Below are 20,305 nucleotides of genomic sequence, written 5' to 3'. Positions count from 1 at the left end.
CTTCCTATCTGAATGTGTAAGAGTTAAATAGGTGGTCTGGCTTCCCTGAACACAGCTTTAAAATTCCCTGCAGATTTCCTGAATTACTTGGTGAAAGAGGCTTAAAAAAAAGTGACAGCTGTAGCGCAGAAGAAAGTTCTCCTATATTCAGGCAGGCATTATACCAACTCAGTACTAAAGAGCAAGTCAAGCTTGGTGACAGTGTATTGCTTATCTTAACAGACAGCCTGTACCCTTTTACATATTTACACATGAACATCTAAAACTTCACACCAGATTTCAACATTCATTTTATTAACAAAGTGCAAACAGTTTTAAACTATGAGTTGTACAGCACTTACACTGCGGAACACTCACATGAAAATGAATGCCAGTAGTCAGCTGAGACAAGGACAACTATCACATAAATTCATGCTTTTTCACTAACCAGTTATTCAGCTTTCATCATAGCTTCACAAGTAGTTTAGCAGCTCAAAATGCAATGCACAGTGGCAACGAGTTTGGCAATGTGTTCGGTTGGTCCACAGCACAGTCTGCGGAAAACAACTTCTGTGCCAGCTACTTTACCCCAACTCTCGAGCCACTGCAGCGGTGGGAGTCAGTAGTCTCAGTCAGTTCAGACCATTTAAAACGAGGACATTCGTGCATTGGCTGTTACTCCAATGACACAAGAGGAGAGCCTGAACCAGGGCTCCAGCACATTTTGGACATTTTTTCAGAGCATCTGAAGCTGGCAGAGCCAGCAGGAACACAACCTTTATAATAACCCCTCAAAGGTCATTTTGCCCCAGTAACAGGTTGAAGATGACTGCAGAACCACCACACAATGGTATTGACAGAATGGAGTGCGCGCACAACCATCAACAGCCTCGGACTAAGCTCCAGTGAATAAATGCACCTCTTCCCAGGAACACGAGCCAGCGAGTCTTCAGGCCCCGAGCCAGTTCTCTATCTGGTTCAAAGAAAGTCAGCTTTCATTGAAAACCCTCGGTCTGGGACAGTTTTAAGGCTTCAACAAATACAAGCTGATAATTCAAAGTTCTGTGCCGGGTACTTGAACCCCATTTTTTGGTGATTACGTAACCATGCAAAAACTCAGGCAGTCCTTCCTTAGCACAGTGTAATTTTTAAAGGCTGACCTAAAAATGCAGATCGCTGAACAGCCCTGAGGAGGCAAGTTAGCCACACAGACCAGGAGCTCACCTGTCTGCTCTACCTCTCCTGGGGGCATGCTGCAGCGCATTAGGTTGTACAAACACCCTTCTGTCTACCTGAAGTAAGATGAACATTTCCTCTAATCTCTGCAGCTCGAGGGGCAGTACAGGAAAGGTGCATCCCCAGGGATCCGGTCAGCTCAGGAGCTAGCTAAGGCAAACAGTTAAAATTACCTGGTGTTGTCTTCTCCATTAACAAAACTGAGATCATCAGGACCGACTTGATCACCCTCTGGGAACGCCGAGCACCGCTCTGAGGCTGAAAACAAACAAACAAAAAAAACCCTTTACCAGGCAAGCAATCAGAACAGAGAGAGTTAATGTTCCATCTCTTGCAAGTGCTGCTGTGTTATACTTCCTCGCTAACGTACTGGTACACGATGTGATCGACATTGTGTTAAGGCTGCCATAGGGTTTTAAATTAAAGATAACTTTAGTCAAGCACAGATACGAGTGAGGTTTTTATTATTCCGATGAGTTGCAAAGATTTAATGCCTGCTGCAGACATACAGCAAAGCTGTAAACTAATTAGTGGACTGAGTCGTTAGGCCATCCTGCTAATGCACAGTGAGATGCTTATTCGGGCCCAAATCAGCTCCAACCAGCATCAGATGTCACCTTACAGGTTTTAATTTGATCAGAAGGTTAAAGCGTTTCAGAAAGATATGAAATGAGTTTTTAAAATTACACTGAAGTGCTCAAAGCACACTCCTGCCAATTAAGATGCAAATCCACGTCTCAGGCAGTGGTTACCTCCCTGAAGGTAGCCTACTTACAGCACCAGTGCTGGTGCACAGGGAGTTCCAATTCAGAAGAACTGGAGCTATGGGTTTTCCAACGCTTCCCCTGGGAGATTCACCTAAACTGACTTCTCAAGGCTAGAGAGAGTTCCCCTCTTCTCTTTTGATCTGCTTTTAATTAGGATCCCAGGAGAGGAGTTCCAAATCTTATTGGCTCTTACTTGTGCTTTAATACCTCTACGGCACCATCAGCAACCTCTGCTTCAGCAGCAGCACTGAGGCAGACTCACAAGACGGGAACACAACCAGTTCTACCTTCACTTGAGGACTGCACAGAAAAGGCATGGTTAAACCCCTCTGACGCAGAGGTGGCATCCTCCTGCTCTTCGTTTTCTGTGTCACATTCAATGTCACTATCACTGCTCATTCCCGGCAGGAGATGAAGGACATGCTTCTGACATGCCCCACCTACAAAAAGATAAACAAACAAAAGCAAAAATGGTGGCACTAAGATCTCCGTAGCTAAAGCATTAAACTTTCTTCACACGGAAGAGTTACCAATATCAAATACCAAGAGCTGGCAGGAGAACAAGGGAGAAAGAGCATGTTTTGAGCTAATGTATTTACCAAAGCACTAAGGAATTTGACAAAACAGCAGGGACCAGCTTTGAAAACAGCCTAATTGTGCAGCGCAGCTTAGCTTGAGAGGAGCAGTTCCAACAAGCCACCAGCTGAGTGCAGACTCAGGTTCCTTCCTGTTCAGCTGCACTCTCTGCCTCTGCAAGTAGGACAGAAAATAAAGGTGGCTTCTTTAACAGTTAAGGGGTAGTATGACCCTCTACACGGATATATCTACCACATCCTTCAAGCAGCAATACTCTATTTAATCTATTTAAGTCTCAAACACAAAACCATGCCTTTCCTTCAAAAAGGAACCAGAGCTTTTGATGATAATCAAAGTGGCTTCTTTTGTTTTGCCAGAACTTGGGACTGCACTGGTACCAAAATCCTCCCTTTTATACTGTTTTGTAAGTGACCAAAAGGGTTTGTTCTGCTCTTTTACTTCTCCGGAGTTGATAGTCATTGCTAAGAGAAAGCAAGTAAAGTGAGATGCCAACTCTACTGTAGTTTTTCCTCTGAAAGGAAAAAAAATAGTAATATTTGTTTCCTGGGGTTTTTAACAATGAAGTATTTTAGTTTTTAAAACATTTTCCTATTAGGCTCTCTGCTATAATAGGAGAACTGCGGGAGCACATCACGATCACGCTGCAGTGACTAAGAGCAGAAATTCAGTTTTGTCACTGAGAGACCTTCTGTAAATGCCAACTCCTACACAATATTGCACACTGCAGATAGAGATGGATGCTGGCACCTTAATATAGGCTTTGCGCTACAATTCAGTCATTGAAATTCAAATTAGTGCAGGGGTGGAAGGCAGGAGAGTTTTAGAAAGATAAGAAAAAAACTCTTCTATGTGGACTTTCAAAAAGAAAGGCAATAATATTTTTTTTCCAGCATGGAAAGGATGCAGGAAGGGAGGGGGAAAAGTTTCCTCTAAGTCTCTAAGGAAACCGGCTTACGTACCACAACACCCAATACAAACGAAACACTGGAGGGATTTTAGTGTGATGTGGAGGTAGTTACCACTGTGGCTTGTTCCTGAAAGCTTAACTTAAAAGTCAAGGTCACTGACTATTAGTTTAATTAGATAAATTATTTTCAAGGCCACAAAAACAAACAGCAAAGCAAAAGACCCAGAGGCATATCAAGAGGTAGAAAAAACAAGCAGTAGTCCAGAAAAATAGACGGCACCTTGTAACCTTATCTGCTAGCTCCCCACATTCCTGTTGTACCATAACATCACCATTACTCCACAGAGAGCAGTGGCACGGAGATGTTCCTTCCTCATTTAGATTTATACAACAGCTGCCAAACATTACAGCAAAGTTCACCAGCCATAGACACAGGTGATTTTTTTTCCCCCCTTCATGCTATTTCCATTACAGAAACGAACAACCATAGACTGGAGCGTGGCAACGCTGCATTTGCCCTGTACAACATCCAATTTACCTTCTTCTGGCCCCGCTGAAGCGCCTTCAGAAAGCACGCCCTGCAGTTCACCAGTTTCAGCGTTGTTTTCCGGACTACCTGATTGTGTTCCTTCTGTGCGATATCCTTTAGAATTTGACCTTATGAAAGAGTTTAGAAGAAACACAGAAACGCACGTTAAAAATTCAGCTTTAATCCAGCTATGGAAACAGCTCCTTTTAGTGCCACATCTAGTTTTACTCATTGCTTCAAGTCATTTCCACTTAAACTTCCAGCTTTAACTAATTTAGAAGTATTTAAAATCTCAAAAACTAAACCTCAAGGTTTATGTGTATCTTCAAAAAAATTGTGATCCTTAGTATTTTTATAAAACGTAGTACTCCATTGCACTTAACTCTCTGATGTGTAACTGAACTATTATGAAACTACTGAAAAACAGTCCCAGTGAAGAGTGTTCTCTTAAATGGGGAAACCCAAAGTGGTAACCTTCAGTTAGATGATATTTTGGAACGAATGGTGGGAAAAAACCCTTTCAAATCAAAGTAGCAGACTACATTAGCAGACAATTAAAAAAGAAAAGATGACTTGTACCCTAGTTATAAAACAAAAAATTGATCTCCATAGGGAACAACAGCAACCAAGTAAACTTCAAAGTAATTTCACTTCCATGTTCCAAGTACTTGGGTATAGTAGATTAGTATTTATTCTAGATCAAGAAAAAGAAGGAAAGAAAGAGATAAGAAAGGGGAGGAAAAAAAACGTCCTTACCCTAGAGCAACGAGAGCACCAGCTTTTCTGGTCTTCTCTACAGCAGCTAAGCCGTTTAAGCCAGAAACTCCCACATCGGAATCTGAAACTTCACAAGGTCTTTCCTCTGCCTTAGGCAGAGCCTCAGCAGCATTACTGCTGGCCAGGGGCCTGGGACAGTGGTGCCGACTGCTCGACTTTGAACTCCCCAGGCCACCTGAGAAAAGAGGGAGACAAGCTCAAAGCACATCCACTTTTGTTTTAATCGGATGCTTGTTTAGTCTTATTTTACACCACCTGTTTGGTTCCAAACATGTACGTACAAGCGTAACTCCCCTCCTGCCCCCAAACCTTACATTTTGTAGGCCTCACATGGGATACACATACCATTTGATGCATATTCTCTAAACACACACAGTCTCTGTCTCAGCTGCCATTTCTGATGGGAGACGCAGGTAAGTACAGATTAATCCTTCCCCATCTTGTGTAGTTAAAGCCTATCTTCTACTAACACAGCAATCCTCTTCACTGTTATTTTTCCCAGCTATAGTTGCCAAGTTGTTTGTCACCCAAGTCTCCTACATCTGTTTAGTATTATGAGAAACCAATTGTGATACCCTGTACCTTCTCTGAACACTTAGATTGTGAAGGGCAAAATACCGATTCTTGTGTTAGGCATTTCATTTCAATCAAGGAAATGCAGCGTAAAACTCAGGAGCAGCAACACTCTACAATTCTTTCAGTCACACATATTGGGATTTTTCTTGAATTCCCTTTAAGTCAAATCACATTTTAAGCTTGTTCAGTATTTTGTCATCTATGATGTTTACTGTAAAGGTAACTCCTGAAACGCCTTCAGAGGGACCAGGAGTAATATCCAACACATACATCTATGTTCTATTGACAAGTCAGCTGTGTGGCACTGTTCCTCAGCTGACAACTTATCTAGGGCCTACACAGGTACAGTAACATTTAATGGATTTGAGAACAGATCCAGCCAAGTCTCAGGCAAACTTCAGTTGCCAATCAAAGGGACTTCTTGAAAAGCTTTTGTACCACACATGCTAAGATGCAATGCACCACACAAGTAAAGATGACTGCTTACCCTCAGAAGTTTGACCGTCTCCCTTTAACCGAAGGTTATTTTCCCCGCAGTCCATAGCTCTTCGTAAAGACAGACTCCCTGCTGCTCCAGAGCGAATAGGCTTGGGGGAGTTACTCTTCTTACTCACAGCTGCAAACATAGTTTAAGATGTGACAAAGATTCAATCAAACTGCTACAGTACTCTGCATTCATGCTTGTTTTAAGTGATTAATGAGCAATGAGACATATCAAGTTCAACTCCCTAACCTGCACACAACTCCTTCCACACCCTTCCTGTCAAAGACGTGGTCTAGAACAAAGCTTAAGTAACTAAGGATAAGGCCAAGAATACACAAGAAATGTCTGCTTGTCTTCCAGTAAGAGATCCTTCAGGAAGCGATCATCCAGGTGGCTTCAGCCATCGTACTCCAGAACGGAAGCATAAAGGATACGGACAGCCAAAACCATCTCTCAGCTCTTACGTTTGAAGCTCAAGGTCACTAAGGACCTCAAATGCAAGACTGGACGTCAGGTTACAGGAATCACACTGTCTGTAACTTCCCAAATTAACTGTTCCCTGACGGTGTGTCAGTGTGACTCACGGTACAGAAACTCGCCTAGGTATAGGAATGGAGGAGAGGTAACTGGAACAGCAAAGCACTTTTACTGTCACCACATCCCACAGAGGTGAAGAATTTAGGCTTCAATGCAAGTCAGAAGATTTCTCCGGTTTTACCGAACAATGTATGCCCGTTCTTTTAGTCCTGTTGCACAGTGAAGGGACTTCCCAGTGCCTTAGCAGCCTTTGAAATATGAGGCATTTGCTAAGGAATGAGGTAGCATTAAAAGCCACACAACACACAAACGCTAGCATTTCCAAAGGTGTGCCTTGATTCTTCTGTGGCTTACTGATGGTGCAATTCAGGCTCCAAACCAAGACGCAATTCTATCCTCAACGAGCACCATCAGAGAAGAAATTTTCTGCTCTCTGGAAGTGATGAAATGCAAGGTAAACCTTGGCTGGAGCTGCAAAAGCCCTTTTTTGCAGGTCAGCGTTGAAAGGAATGGAGAGGAACAGAACTATTATACCAGCTCTTCAGTCCACTCAGACATTTGTAATAGATTTCTTACTCGTCTTAGCTCCAAAAAGGCAAGCAGTAACTTGAATCAAAACTCAGAATGCTGGAAAATCATCTGTCCCAGGCTACAGGGAAGTGAGAGAGGACTGAACCATCTGTGCCTTTATTAAGGTCATCAGCAACTTGCACAGTCTTCATGCTGGTACTTGAAAGATTCCACACTGGCTTACACCAGTGACATTTACCAGGATTCAGTGACAGTACCTGAAGAGACTGAGACACAGGCACCTCTTTGAAAGAGGTCACCTTTCAAAAGGCAAAGTCTCTCCACAAGCATCACAGAAAATCAAGTTCATAGATGATCTAGAGCAGCATTCAACAAGAAATGACCTTCAGCTAGAATCACTTCAATACTGATTAAACTTCAGAACTTTCTCACTGTGGGTGTGCTACTCATCGTGGACCAAAAAATTTAGATTTTAAATTTATGTATTCTTGAGTATGAATAACTACAAAAAGGTCTATTTCCAGGTGCCTGGATACATAAACCACCTATACAAGTGACATTTACATCCCCCCCCTTCTCTGAGCACTTACAATTCCTTATGTAACAACTGGTAACGGAAGACTTTGTCAGTAGTTCCATTCCTATTTCTTGCAGCTTGCTGCAGCTGTCTGTTCCACAGGCAGCTAAAGCACCCTGCTCGATGGAGAAGAAGTTGGGCTGCCCATCGCATGAGCCAGCATTGCTGCTTCTTACTTCCGATAGCTGGTTTTTTACATCGGACATTTTGCTTCGTACTTCAGCCATCTGAGTTTTAAGTCTCTTCAGCATCTTCAGGTCAGGTGGCACACGCCACATCGCCTGGTGTCTCCGCTGATCTCGATCTTTTAGAGAATACGATGATGCTTCACCAAAGGGAAAAGTTAAAGAACACAACAGGTAAGTAAACCAGTTCTCAAATAAAAATAGGTATCTGTTTTTTAACAGCTATAAGCATTCTACCTTCCTGGACTGCTATAAAAACAACAGATACAGACACTTTCTTCTGTACACTACAGCACCATAGTATTTAGGATGCTAGCACTGCATCACTACTGGGACAGCAGATTTCCTTTCTCTGCCTGCCATAGCAGAAGGGCCCAGAACTTCTCTTTGGAAGAACAAAGACCCCTGATACTGTGGCATGAATTCTGATGACAACTGAGCTACCGTGTATTGCCAGACAAGCAAGTCTGGTCGCTAGTTAAAACATCGAATTTGTTAAATGTTTTTATAAAATGCGTTAAATACCTGTATAACATTCTCATACCACCACCGTTTCATGTTAATATACAGAACTCAAATCTGAAACTAGGAAAGGAATTCCCCTCGGTACCTAACACGGCAAGATCAGGTCAAAGAGCTAACACCCGAGTACGTCAGTATGCTGCTTACCTAGAATTAGATCAACTTTAATGTCTGAGTGCTACACATTCTATAGACATTTCATTGCAAATTCAGCTGGTTCAGAGCTGCAAAGCCAAGTGGCTCTTGGAAACCTTCATTTTAGGAGGTGAAGTTCAGCAAACTCTAAATGTAACAGCAGCTTTCTCCTATTTGGATGACTTGAGTAAGCTCTGGGAACAGTCAAACCTTAAGGGTACCTCAGCAGAGCAGGTGATTTCAGCTTTGTAACCAGGAGCTTAAGACCAAGAACCCATTCAATACAACAGCAGAGCTTAATTTTGCTCAAGCAGTACAGCCCAAAATGCAGTGCCTCCTCTTAAGGTCCTTTTGTCTAAGCCTTTTCCAGGCAAAGCAGAGCTGAGACACACAGTTCACACACTGCCTCCTCTTTCTTACTTGTGGAACTGACCTCCATTTTCGGAAAGATGGATTACCATCAATAATAACCATGGGTGCCAGAGCTGCCAGGTATCTTGCTTTTGCTGCACGTGAACTTAATTGCTGTTTTCAGATGAAGGGTCCCACCCAAACTGAAAGTACTCTTCATAATCTTCAATTATTTAAATAGCATCACTTTTTTTCCTCCTGATGTTCTGATCCATTTTTCTTCTGTAAGTGCTCACGTGGGCTCTTTCTGAGCTGTTGGCTTTTAGCCTTTTCCTACCTTGAGCCAACATTCCTCTGCCCTCTGCTTGCGTTTCCAGCTTTGCTACTACATACATCTTTCTAGTTCTACGTGCCCTTTTTCATACAGAAGTAAATTCCAGGATTTCTTTTCTTGTTAGTACACACTGCGCTCGTGGTACTCTCAACCACCAAATGTACAAATTGTGTGAAGCAAGAGGTGTAACTGCTTTCTGAGCAGATAGCTGTTTTGTGTTATTTTGACTTTCAATGCTAACCTCTTCTAGAAAAGGGCCTTTCATTCATCTCCCACAGCGGCTTTCAAAGAAACTGCACGAACTGCATCACTACTGTGTTGCTACACAAACCAGCCAGCCGCTTCAGTCACATCCCCCAAGAAAAGACGAGAAGACCCTCCTTGACAGACACTGCTGTTTTCAGTTGAGTCATCCGGCATTCTCAAGCTGAGGTCAACCATTAAGACAAAGAAAACATCAGAGCAGGCAGTAAGATACAGCATACTGATGAGCACAGAGGAGGATGTGAAAGTCTAGCTATCAGTGAAAAGAACTGCCTGTCATTATCTTTCACCCACTCCTCAAACCTGCTTCTAACTCTGGAACTGCATTCTCAGACATTTCCAGGTTGGAATTAGATTGTTTGAGACGTGATGTGCAGTTACCTCTGTTCTGTAGAAGAGAGGCAGGCGGACGTGGCTGAAGGCCCCAAAGGTTTTCCATACCATTTCTGTCTTTTAGATCCAACAAGTGGATTAAAATCAAGGGATCAATATCTAGCAAACTGCTACTGGCTGTCGAGCCTAGGACACCTCCTCCCCGCCTTGAAGGTCTTCCACTTGCACTGGTGTAGCCGTGGCTAGTACCTAAGGAAGAGTTATGGACAAAAAGTATTAAATTTCTTATCTTTTATATCTCTTAATAAATAGATTGAACATGTTAATTAACAAATCAATGCAAAGATTATTCTGAAGGCATGCACATAAACTTTTTAGCTATTTCCCTCTCCCCATTAGCCACTGCAGCATAAATACCACCTCTGGTGAATGCCACTCCTGATCCGTGGTCATCTCTGCCATAAATATGTATATATTCAACATCTCAGAATCTTGTTAACTTATGGATCACCTTTCCATTATTATAATTAAATAATGGAAATAATAAAATAATTATTACAATTAAAATATATTTCTGCTTGACTTGTACAGATTTTTCACTTCATTCCTTCCACATAGTTTAGGTTTTACAGTGCACTAAAATCTAAGTGAATGGATCACATGTTCAGAGGCCACACAGACATTAGTAAGAAATTGCTTGGCAATCTACTTTTGATTGAAATGGAAGGGTTTTCAAAGAGGCAGAGAAGTTTCCCTTCTAACTTACGCATCGTTTTTAAATGAGCACATTCAGAAGATTCCCCCGCCTTTTTTTTACTGAACCAATGAGACGTTTCTGCCACACTGCAATAATCAGTACAAACTACATGATGCAGCACTTCCAAAAATAGAAATGCCCGCAGAACACACAGCTTGCTGTTGCTTCCAAGAAGAACAGGGGAAGAAATCCAGCAGCGTTTTGCATAAATGGGAATTCTGAAGGCTGTTTTTCATACCTGATGCTCCAGGAGTAGCAGCAGCTGCTGCATCCTCCATGAGATCTCCTTCTTCCAACTCCATATTATTACTATATTCCACGTCATTTTCTCCCGACCTTAGGTGATGATTGGGGTGGAAAAGGGAGAATACAATTAATTATCTTCTGTCAGACCCCTTTAGACATTATGGCACATGCCACTGAGAAAGACACGAAGCACTGTAAATATCTTCTGCATTCCCAACCACACTAATTAAATGAATAAAAGTGGCACAAACATCTAGATTGTAAGATCTCATCCAGCAAATGTATGTGTTACAACACATTCTTGTGTTTTAATGAAGATTTTAGGATTTGGCATCAACTCAGCTAAGAAATTTAAATTCTCTAGTTTTAGTTAACTACCTGTCCTTATTATCACTCTCCTACTACCACACCACTTTCTAATACCAAGCCTCTATTTCATTAGTGTTGACCAGTACAGAAAGAGGTTTCTTGGTGTTTTGGGAAAGAACTCTTACAGAGTAAAAAGATAGAAAATGTTACAAAAAATAAAATAAAAAAATGAAGAGACCAGAAAGAGAAGAACTAGCTGTCTGAAAATTCAATGTTTAACATTAACTGTACCAGTTCATGTTGTTTCCAGTACAGGAAACATCCCTCAGGTTGCACTGACTCCCACATACACCGTAACGGCGATATATCAAATGAGTCAGTTTCCACTAGGACAGGATGATTACCACTGGGAGACACGGTGATGATCTGGGAGGCACTTTAAGTTACTTACATGGTTTCTTCATCAATATCATTTTCTTCAGTGTTACTAGTTGCTGTCGAACTAGCTGAAGAGCTGCTACCATCGAGGTGGTTCACCTCATCTTCTCCAGCCAGATCTACATCCAAATCTCCATCAGAGAGTTCATGCTACAGGAATAACAGAACAAAAAGGAACATCTCACTTGCACCTTAACGCATTTATCAAAACCTACAAAGATAAATTCTATCTCCACAGAGGTGTCACACTATCACAGAGAAATTAAGAGGGTTTTGAAAGCATAACTAAAAGCTGGTAATAAACAGGAGAGTTGGATTTTTCAGCTGCAGCTGGGAAACCTTGTGGTAGGATCAAGTAGCTCTGTTCCAGAACATCTCTGTCATCTCTTGCTACCTCTCAAGTTTATCTCCTATTTCTACACAGACACTTATAAATCTAATTTACAACTCAAAAGTTCACCTATGTTTCTGCTGCTATCCTAGCATAAAAAGCTACACAGAAAAGGAGGCAGAAAAGAGACAATTCCTACATTAAAGTCTTCATGCTGGATCTTCTCTTCATCCTCTTCCTTGCTGTCTCGCACTAATCCTGGAGCAGCAACGTTCTCAAGTAGTACTTCAGTGCTTTGTCCAGATTTCTTTGATCTTGTTTCTGGACTATCATCGTTCTGGGGACTAAGATGGGTGTCTGGAGGTGAAATGCCTCGTGATTTCTGAGTCCGGGAAAGTTCAATCGCAAGCCTCTTAAATATTAGAAGAATACACAAAAGTGCACATAGAAGACTACAATGGAGCAGCATCACCAAATAATTTTGGTGACTTGCACATACTGTATTTTAATGACAATATCAAAGCACCAATAGCTACCCAAGTAAACAAAATCATCCAATATGAACTTTGTAACCTAAACCGGTTCACTGACGGTCAATAAAAGCTGATTTTACAGCAATATACATCCCACTTACTTCTTTGAGATTATTTATTTGTTGGATATAACTTGTCTGAGCTGCTTCCAATTGAGCAATATACCAGTGTTGATCCCGACACTTTTGGAAAAAGGTTGGTGAGCGCACCTGAAACCTTCAAAACAACATCTGTCAGAAAACTGAAACTTTTCAAAGTCTGAAAAGCCATGCGTTAAGTCCATCAGACAAGCTGGAATCTAGTCTGTTCAGTGTATTTCATCATACCACATACTTTATACTCAGTATCCTGAATGCACTGACTGGTAACAGGAGGCATTTTGTAGCTGAAGCAGTTATAGGAGAGGTACTTATCTTCACAAACCAATACTATCAGAATTAATGTACTACAAAGCATTTAACAGTAGCAAGAGTAGGACTTCCCAGAGCTCTCTGAAGTAGACAAAGCTTCTACATTTGTCACGACATTGCAGTTTCTATTGGCAGCATTAGTTCCCTTACATTACAGTCTTCCTTCATTCCCAAAGCTCTCCCATGCTTACAACACTACAAGGGAAAGAATAAACCTTTTTCCTGAGTTACCTACAGATCTCCATCCGAGGCATATTAAAGTCAAGCATAGCTACTTCTCAAATAAATATATTTCAACTTTTCTCAACTCCCTTAAGCTTTAAAGGAACAAATTTGCTAATGACAGTGAAATCCATTTATGACAAAACATGTCATAGTTATTTTAAATTCATCTACTTAATTGTTTCCTACTTCAGTAGTATGATACTTTATGAAATAATAGCAGGAAAAAGCTACACTAAGTTGTCTTTCCTACCTTAGGATCACGGTGTCGTTCTGTCTGTTTAGATAGCCCTCATTGGCTAGCAAGTCTAGACGAAAGAATCTGTTGTAACCCCAGCACTCTCCAACTTCAAAATCGGAAGCAAACTCTCTAATTATGTTTTTAGTGGGATCATTGGTGGACTGGTGAACCATTTCTACACGGTACTCGTACCTACGCAGAGGAAGATCACAGAGATTAATACCAAAGCAAAGAGATGTCAGAACTGATGAACGTGTCAAGTTTAAGAGAACTGCGCTTTCTGGGAAGTTGGCATGTCCAGCTGAAGAGGTTGTAAAATTTTACTGAAAATTTACATAAACACTGGTGGGGGAGGAAGGTAGTAGAAGGGAGCAGTCTGTCAAACCAAGTCTGTAAGTCTGTGACTAAATACCAGGAGACACATACTGTCATCAGTTGTTTAGCCAGCTTGTTTTCTATCTTAAGTAAGGCACTGAGTAACATCTTGAAAATACTATCTTCAGGCACGATTCAAAGCTCAGACAACAGGAATCTCACTAGTCTTTTCAACACTGACTGCATCAGTCCCTAGCAACACTACAGGACTTCAGGTCATTCTTTTCCAACCTCTCCAGATGCTCTGCCGACAGAAGAAACAAACAGAAAAAACAAAACAACCCAACCAACAAAAAAACCACACAACCACAACAGGGCTGTTCTTACTGCCGGTTTGCTTACTTGGAAGTCTCTGGCAGTCCAGATGACAGCTCCAAGAACACAGACAGGTAGTAGCCCCGTACCACTCCATTTCCATCCTTGAAAAACACAAAATTAGGAGAAGATAAATTGGTTAAAAAAAAAGCTAACGCCAGACAAATCCCACCTCTACACTCCCCAGTCTTCAAGGCTCAGAAAACAACTTCAGTCATATTTTCAGCAGCAGTCTACTTTGTATGCTACAGCTCTGCTTTTTTTTCCCCTTCTGTGACCGAGAGCTCATCCTGTAGTCTGAATCAATGTAGAGCTTGCATCTAGAAGTGCATACACACTCCAGTATTTGTATCACTGATATCAAACTCCAGACAGAGCTTTAGTTACTTTATTAATATTTTAAGAGTTCAATTAAGTGGCAGCCTGAATAGACAAACATTTGTCAATATACCAAAAAAAATGACGTAGTACTGAAAAAGCAGCAAAAAAAGCTCATCAGTTTAGTAGATGTCCTGTTTTCCCTCAAGCTCTCAACATGAAAACAGCTCAAGTTAAACATTAGTTCTGAAATACTTCATGTAAAACTGTATTTCAAAGCCACTTCATTTTTGAAATAAGAGTAATATTTCTTTCTTTAGAAAAACATGCAACATGAGAAGTTAGGTCAGTTAACAGAGTAACCATATTAGAATCACCAGAAATCAAGAAAAATTATGGCAAAATTTCCATCACACTCACCTCAATCAAGGATGAAGAATGGTTCAACTTCAATCCTCTAGGTTGAAGAAATATTTCAACTTACCACTTGAAAATAAATTTTAATGTCTTTTGACAGCATACCTTACGTAGTCAATCCTGAATTTACAGTGGTCTGAAAACTTACAGAGGAGTCCACCTCTGCACTGCTGGAATACAGTTCTGTACCTATGTGACCTTAACAGTTCTCTGAAGCTGCCATTCAAGTGACTGATAAAAAAAAAAACACTTGTACTCCACCACGAAACTTATGAAGGTATTTCTCCAAACACTTCTGCAGCCAGAACTTCCTGGAAGCACTGACCAGAACAGTGGAGTGAAAAAGATCACACCTTACAGGTTAACGCTCCAACACTGACAAAGATATTGCTTCAGAAGTCTGAATACTCAACCCACTGAAAGATGATAGTACAATACGTACATTTTAACATCACCGTTCGAAGACAGGGCACACAGAAAAACAGATTCCCCTTCAACTAATACTCGTCGTCCTCCCAACTTCCCAAATAAGTATTGTTCATAAACATGAATATGTAAGTTAATCTAGACTTCAGCTTGTTTTTTGTTGTTGTTTTAGTTCAAACTAAGAAACATCTACAAGAAACACTCAAAGACAAAAAGAGTAAAAATGTCTGTTAAAGTTCCCATGGCATAAGACACATTTTAATTGCTTTTACATTAACCAAATTAACTTTACTGAGAACGTTCATGATGGATATCTGAAAGCAGAGAGGGAACACTTCAATGGCTGATGATTAACTCTGCAGCCTTAAGTTTTTTTTCCATACAGCTCTTTATATACACCATCTCCTCTCTTGAAGAGAAACTATCTGAAATTTCCCTACAGGAGAAGCATAAGCACGCTGCCTAAGAGTTTTAGACTGGATAACAGTTTTAGTTGAAAATGTAACTCACTGGGTAAACTTTCAACCTCCAACAAAGTCCTGACACTTGAAGAGGTGGACTGTAAACAGGATCTGCTCGCTGACGCAACGTACTATTGAGAAAGGAGAAAAAACATTTGCTATAGGGACAAAGCAAAACCCTCCATGAAATAGTAAGTAATGTATACATTTGTGCTCTTAATGCTGTAAAGCCATCCTTCATGCTGCACAGAGCATGTAGCCGCATGAGGCCCATGCAAAATGTTCAGTGCCCTTAAGAATATGTATTCCTTGCAACATTATTCGATATTTTGAAAAAAGAAAACTAAGTAGTTTATCATGAAAAGCCTTTTACCTATCAGTTTAGCTAGGGTTAATTGCTATTCACCTGGTAAATAAGAGCTTTTGACTGAATTCACACAGCTTAGTTCATATCTAACAGTTTTCAGTAAAGATTATTCAGTGTTTTAAAGAATACTACATGTGAACAGAAGAAACAGAAGAAGCTTCCTGATATTCACAGTAATTTCATAAGATACAATCTTACCTGAAGTTTTCCAGTACAAAAGTAGTTGAGTCATAGGCTGGGACCAATTCACTGAGGGGAAAAAAAAAATACATTAGAACACACTGAGTAACATGACATTAAGAATTCCAACTTCTGGAATTTTCAGAAGCATTTCAGATGATTTAGGTCAGTAGCACCACTGAGATTCACCAGGACTATACTGGGTTATTTCAGCACTTTTGAAGAATCCATTTATAAGCCATTCTCCCCAGCACCTCTCCATGTGATACTGCACATCAAATCAAGTATTTTATATTACGAAGAAAAAGCAGCTGAAAGTATTTAAAAAGAGTTAAGAGGATTTACCCTTTTACCTGTTACGCCTAGTAATCTGTTAATAAGAGTGAATTTTTAACATAAAATTCCTTGATAGCTCTAGAAGGATGAACCTACTGCATGGCTAGAAATACAAAGCTTAAATGGTTCATGTTTCAGAGCAGTACATATCTTACTGCCACTGGGAAATGAATATTCAGCTTTAAACTCTCCTCAGACAGTACTTTATTTTTTTCAGAACACACTTCAGGACAATAGTTTTGAGATTTCATTTAAAAGCAAGCTAAACTGGTATTTGCTAAAGAACACAAACGGATTTGAGGAGTTCTTTTAAGATTTCTCATGCTTGCAATTTTATGGAGACAACTTGCAGCCAGCTATCCTAAACCCACAGACTTCTTCAGAGCCCAGCATTAACAGCACTCTTTTATGAAGAATTGTGTTAGGAAGTGATTTTGACTATATATTCTGAATTAAGGTGACCTGCAGAGGCATCTCATGAGAGCCTTGCAATTATATACTGAATGACCCCAATAATAAGAGAAAAAGGACAAATCGGTAAACTAAGTGTAAAAGAGAAAAAAATAAAATCTAGTCATCTGGAACCCGCTGTTCTGACTCCCCAGCAGAGACTACAGACTTATGAAATAAGCCCTGCTGGAACAGAAAAGCCTGCTTGAGACATACACTACTAAAAGAAATTAAACAGTTTGACATTTTTGGCGTATAAACCCAGACCCCAGTTCAGTCAGAGGTAACAGGTTTAACACTGAGAAAAGGACAGAACCCCACTACTGCACAGATTACTGCTGCCACAGCTCACAAGGCTGAGATGCAAGACACCTCTCACTAGAGGTGGGTACCAAGAAATCCCTCTAGCAACCTGCCCATCAGCCTCTTATCACCCACTTGTTCAAATCCACACATTAAAATACAATGGTAGTGTCCTGTCCTAGTTTTATAGAAGGCTTATGCACATCAACATACATCTACCTCCCAGACTCACTGCAACATCCTCTTCCATACAAAGGAAATCTGTCTCATGGGACAATCTTCCGCAATTTGGGAATCCTTTACAAAGTAAAATGGGAAAGGGATATTCTCCTCTAAACATTTTTTTAACAAGCAAAGCAAACAGTTATAAGACAGCTTTCAAGTTCAAGCTACAACAGAGAGGAAACACAATGTTTACCTTGTGAAGTCTGGAGGAACAGGAGTAGTGACAAACGAGGCCATAGGTTTCCGATGAACCTGCTGGAACATCATCAGGATCTCTGAACTTTTGGATATCAACTCACTCTTGCTGCAGGATCGTAACTATACAGGGGAAAACGGGAAAAAAAAATCCTTACATCATTAAGACAAAACAGATTTTGATCACTTGTTTTTAAACAAATGAACTGCATGTCTGCACCAGCTTCACAAAAGTTTCCCACAATGCAATCTACAATGACGCTTCAAGGGTATTTTGTTGTTGCTTTGTTTGTTTTATTTCCCTTGAAACTGTCAGCTATTATCATCAATAGTCATGTGTTCTAAAATTTCTCTTAAGTTGTTAAAATGGTATTTTAATTCTGCCTCACTCCCAGGCCTGCGCAACCCATTTGGGAACTCCTGAATATTGAAGACTGTCAAGTTCTACAGTGAAAATTAAAACAATTAGTATGTATTTCACTTAGGTTAAAAGAGTATGTATAAAAATGTTTGATTAATACCAAGTCACACATATTACTGTGCTTATACAACAATAGCAAAGTAAATCAATCTGGAAAAGAAGCTTAATTAGACATTAGGATAATTTGCTCAATATATCACGACACAGCAAGACAAGCTCCTGTGACATTAGACAGTTTCTGTGTTTCAGTTATTCCTTTACTGTCTTACTGCCAAGCACTGTACTTTTTTTCCCCAACCACGTTGAACAAAATGAAGCCTATATTATCTTAAAGAGATGGCAAAAAATAAAAAAGCATTTCAATCCACTTCATTCAAGGTGGCCTACAGGACCAGTCTAATAATGAAGATGTTTTCAAAATCTCAACAAAACTAATCTTGTATGTTCCCTGAATAGCTATTACTGTATCTTCTAAACCTATTTGCTAAAGGAGACAAATTACGCTGCTTCTTATTTATGCTTTAAATATTGGAAGAATACATCTTAGATTTACAGTTCAAACTTTCTGCCAGGCTTAAGTGAGACTGATATGCGCATTTAAAAAAAGCCACATTTTTGCTGTGAGTTCTTCAGATAATCCTATTACTTCCCCACACACACACACACAAAAAAAAGTGGAATTCAAAGCCCCTTTTAACAAAAACAGATATAATGAATTTAAACTAGCAGTAACAGTTGACAGATAACTGCATCTTCTCGTGGCTCTTTAGCTAGTAAGCTTTTCCTCCTGTTTTGGATGGAGAAGAGGTCATATTTCATTAGTGTCAACTTGTTATCATTTGAATGCTTTTTCCACAAAAGAGAAGCTGATCTGCAGATGTGAGCACACAGTTTCTCAAAGATTTACAAGGTCCTCATTCGGGTTGCAACATAAGTAATTTTTGAACGAGCTATAAACAGAGGGCTCTCAACAAACAGGCAAAAACATGCTGATGCATGGTATGCAGGAGTACTCATCCTCCTGGTGTCATCAATTCCTCAACCACAACATTCCATCATAGGTATGAAATCATTAACTCAAGCGCAAGGAGAACACAATAATTGCTGATCGGCTTACAAAGCCAGCTTAGCATTCTTACTCAATCAAAAGCATGGCAGGAGAATGAAGAATGAATACAGGACAAGAGGCATAATTCACCAAGAAACTTCCCCCACCATCCCCAATCTGAAATATCAAACCCTCCTGAAAGACAATTACTGGATGTGGTTGAAGGAAGAAGACCCTTCCACTTTCTCAGAGCAGGTATAAATTGTTCAGGAAAAGTACAATCAGGCTCTGCAGAACTCCAGCGTTTCATTTACAAAAGCTGAACTTGTGTAGCTAGAAGCAAGGTGGAAAGAGTGATACAAGGTCATCTTGGAGAGAGAAACAGTAGATTTTTCTTTATTCTCCATTTATAGCCACCACAATTCATATGCTGTTGGCAGTGTCAAAGCTAACAGAACCTACCCACATGGCCTAAATGCTGTTACCTTAAACAAATGCATAATTGTGTATTTTGTAATTGCTAGGAATCCCTGTAGTAGCTTTTCAAACAACAAAAGATAACGCATTTCATTATTTCTAGAAGACACACTTGCTTTAAGAAGAAATTGTGCAACTTAAGGCCACTTGAATGAAAAGATACCATGAAGAAATAGCTCTAGCCATCAATTAATAGTTTAAAAATAAAAAAAAAAGGTCAACTGAGAAATTATCTATGCAACACATTTCAGCTTTTTTTCATCATCACCTGATGTTCTACTTCTTGAAGCAGGGATTCCAGAAGTTCAGTTTCTTGGGTAAGAGATGTCTTTTGACCTGTTTAAAGAAAGGAAGACCTGCTTAAAGACAAGATGACACAGTCGCTAGATTTTAAGAAATTTAGCTCTTTTTTTCCCACCCTCGTCTGGAAGCTGCCCCAAAACCTAATAAGGTAAAGGATTTCTAAATATACCAAGGTTGATTGAGAAAGCATTTTAAAAGCAAGCCTACGTTTTTAATCAGAGCTGTAGTGATGAACTCACTTGAGGTTAAGACAGTAATGAAATATTCTTTGTGTCCCAGAAATGGTAGGTTTGTTGTTTTGGGGCGCTTCTTCAGACAAAAAAAAAAAAAAAAAAAAGGCAGGTTTCACTTCACTGAATTTACTCTCCTTCAGAAATCCCTTTTATATTAGCTGACACTTTTTTCTTAAAGTCCACTATTTCTCTGGGCTTTGATAATAAGGGTTTTCTTCATAAAAAAATGAACAAACAATGTTTAAACATGTTTGTAAATTTCAACTGGCATGAAGACTGTGACAAGAAAGAATAATTGCCACATTTGTCTGTTTTCCTATTGTGGGAATTTACTTTGTCACCATGAT

General features: G+C 40.1%; 1 protein-coding gene across 1 annotated transcript in view; it reads right to left on the bottom strand.

The window, feature by feature from the left end:
* Positions 1 to 272: 272 nt before the first annotated feature.
* Positions 273 to 20,305, bottom strand: part of TRIM37 (tripartite motif containing 37) — a 28,156-nt gene continuing 8,123 nt past the window's right edge. Inside the window, exons 8-25 of the mRNA XM_080563010.1 lie at positions 19,691 to 19,758; positions 17,475 to 17,599; positions 15,986 to 16,036; positions 15,470 to 15,551; positions 13,826 to 13,902; positions 13,121 to 13,300; positions 12,337 to 12,451; positions 11,902 to 12,114; positions 11,385 to 11,521; positions 10,617 to 10,714; positions 9,670 to 9,870; positions 7,511 to 7,822; positions 5,856 to 5,984; positions 4,772 to 4,967; positions 4,025 to 4,143; positions 2,270 to 2,422; positions 1,389 to 1,473; positions 273 to 952 (exon numbers count right to left, since the gene is read on the bottom strand). Of these exons, the coding sequence (XP_080419136.1) occupies positions 949 to 952; positions 1,389 to 1,473; positions 2,270 to 2,422; positions 4,025 to 4,143; positions 4,772 to 4,967; positions 5,856 to 5,984; positions 7,511 to 7,822; positions 9,670 to 9,870; positions 10,617 to 10,714; positions 11,385 to 11,521; positions 11,902 to 12,114; positions 12,337 to 12,451; positions 13,121 to 13,300; positions 13,826 to 13,902; positions 15,470 to 15,551; positions 15,986 to 16,036; positions 17,475 to 17,599; positions 19,691 to 19,758 (2,345 nt within the window). The 3' untranslated portion in view covers positions 273 to 948. The remainder of the gene's footprint in view (positions 953 to 1,388; positions 1,474 to 2,269; positions 2,423 to 4,024; positions 4,144 to 4,771; positions 4,968 to 5,855; positions 5,985 to 7,510; positions 7,823 to 9,669; positions 9,871 to 10,616; positions 10,715 to 11,384; positions 11,522 to 11,901; positions 12,115 to 12,336; positions 12,452 to 13,120; positions 13,301 to 13,825; positions 13,903 to 15,469; positions 15,552 to 15,985; positions 16,037 to 17,474; positions 17,600 to 19,690; positions 19,759 to 20,305) is intronic.

The sequence above is a fragment of the Anser brachyrhynchus genome, assembly GCF_964034855.1.
Source record: "Anser brachyrhynchus genome assembly, chromosome: 20".
Taxonomy (NCBI): Eukaryota; Metazoa; Chordata; class Aves; order Anseriformes; family Anatidae; genus Anser; species Anser brachyrhynchus.
The sequence above is the reverse complement of the archived record's forward strand: the minus strand, read 5'-3'. Positions and strand labels throughout refer to the sequence as shown.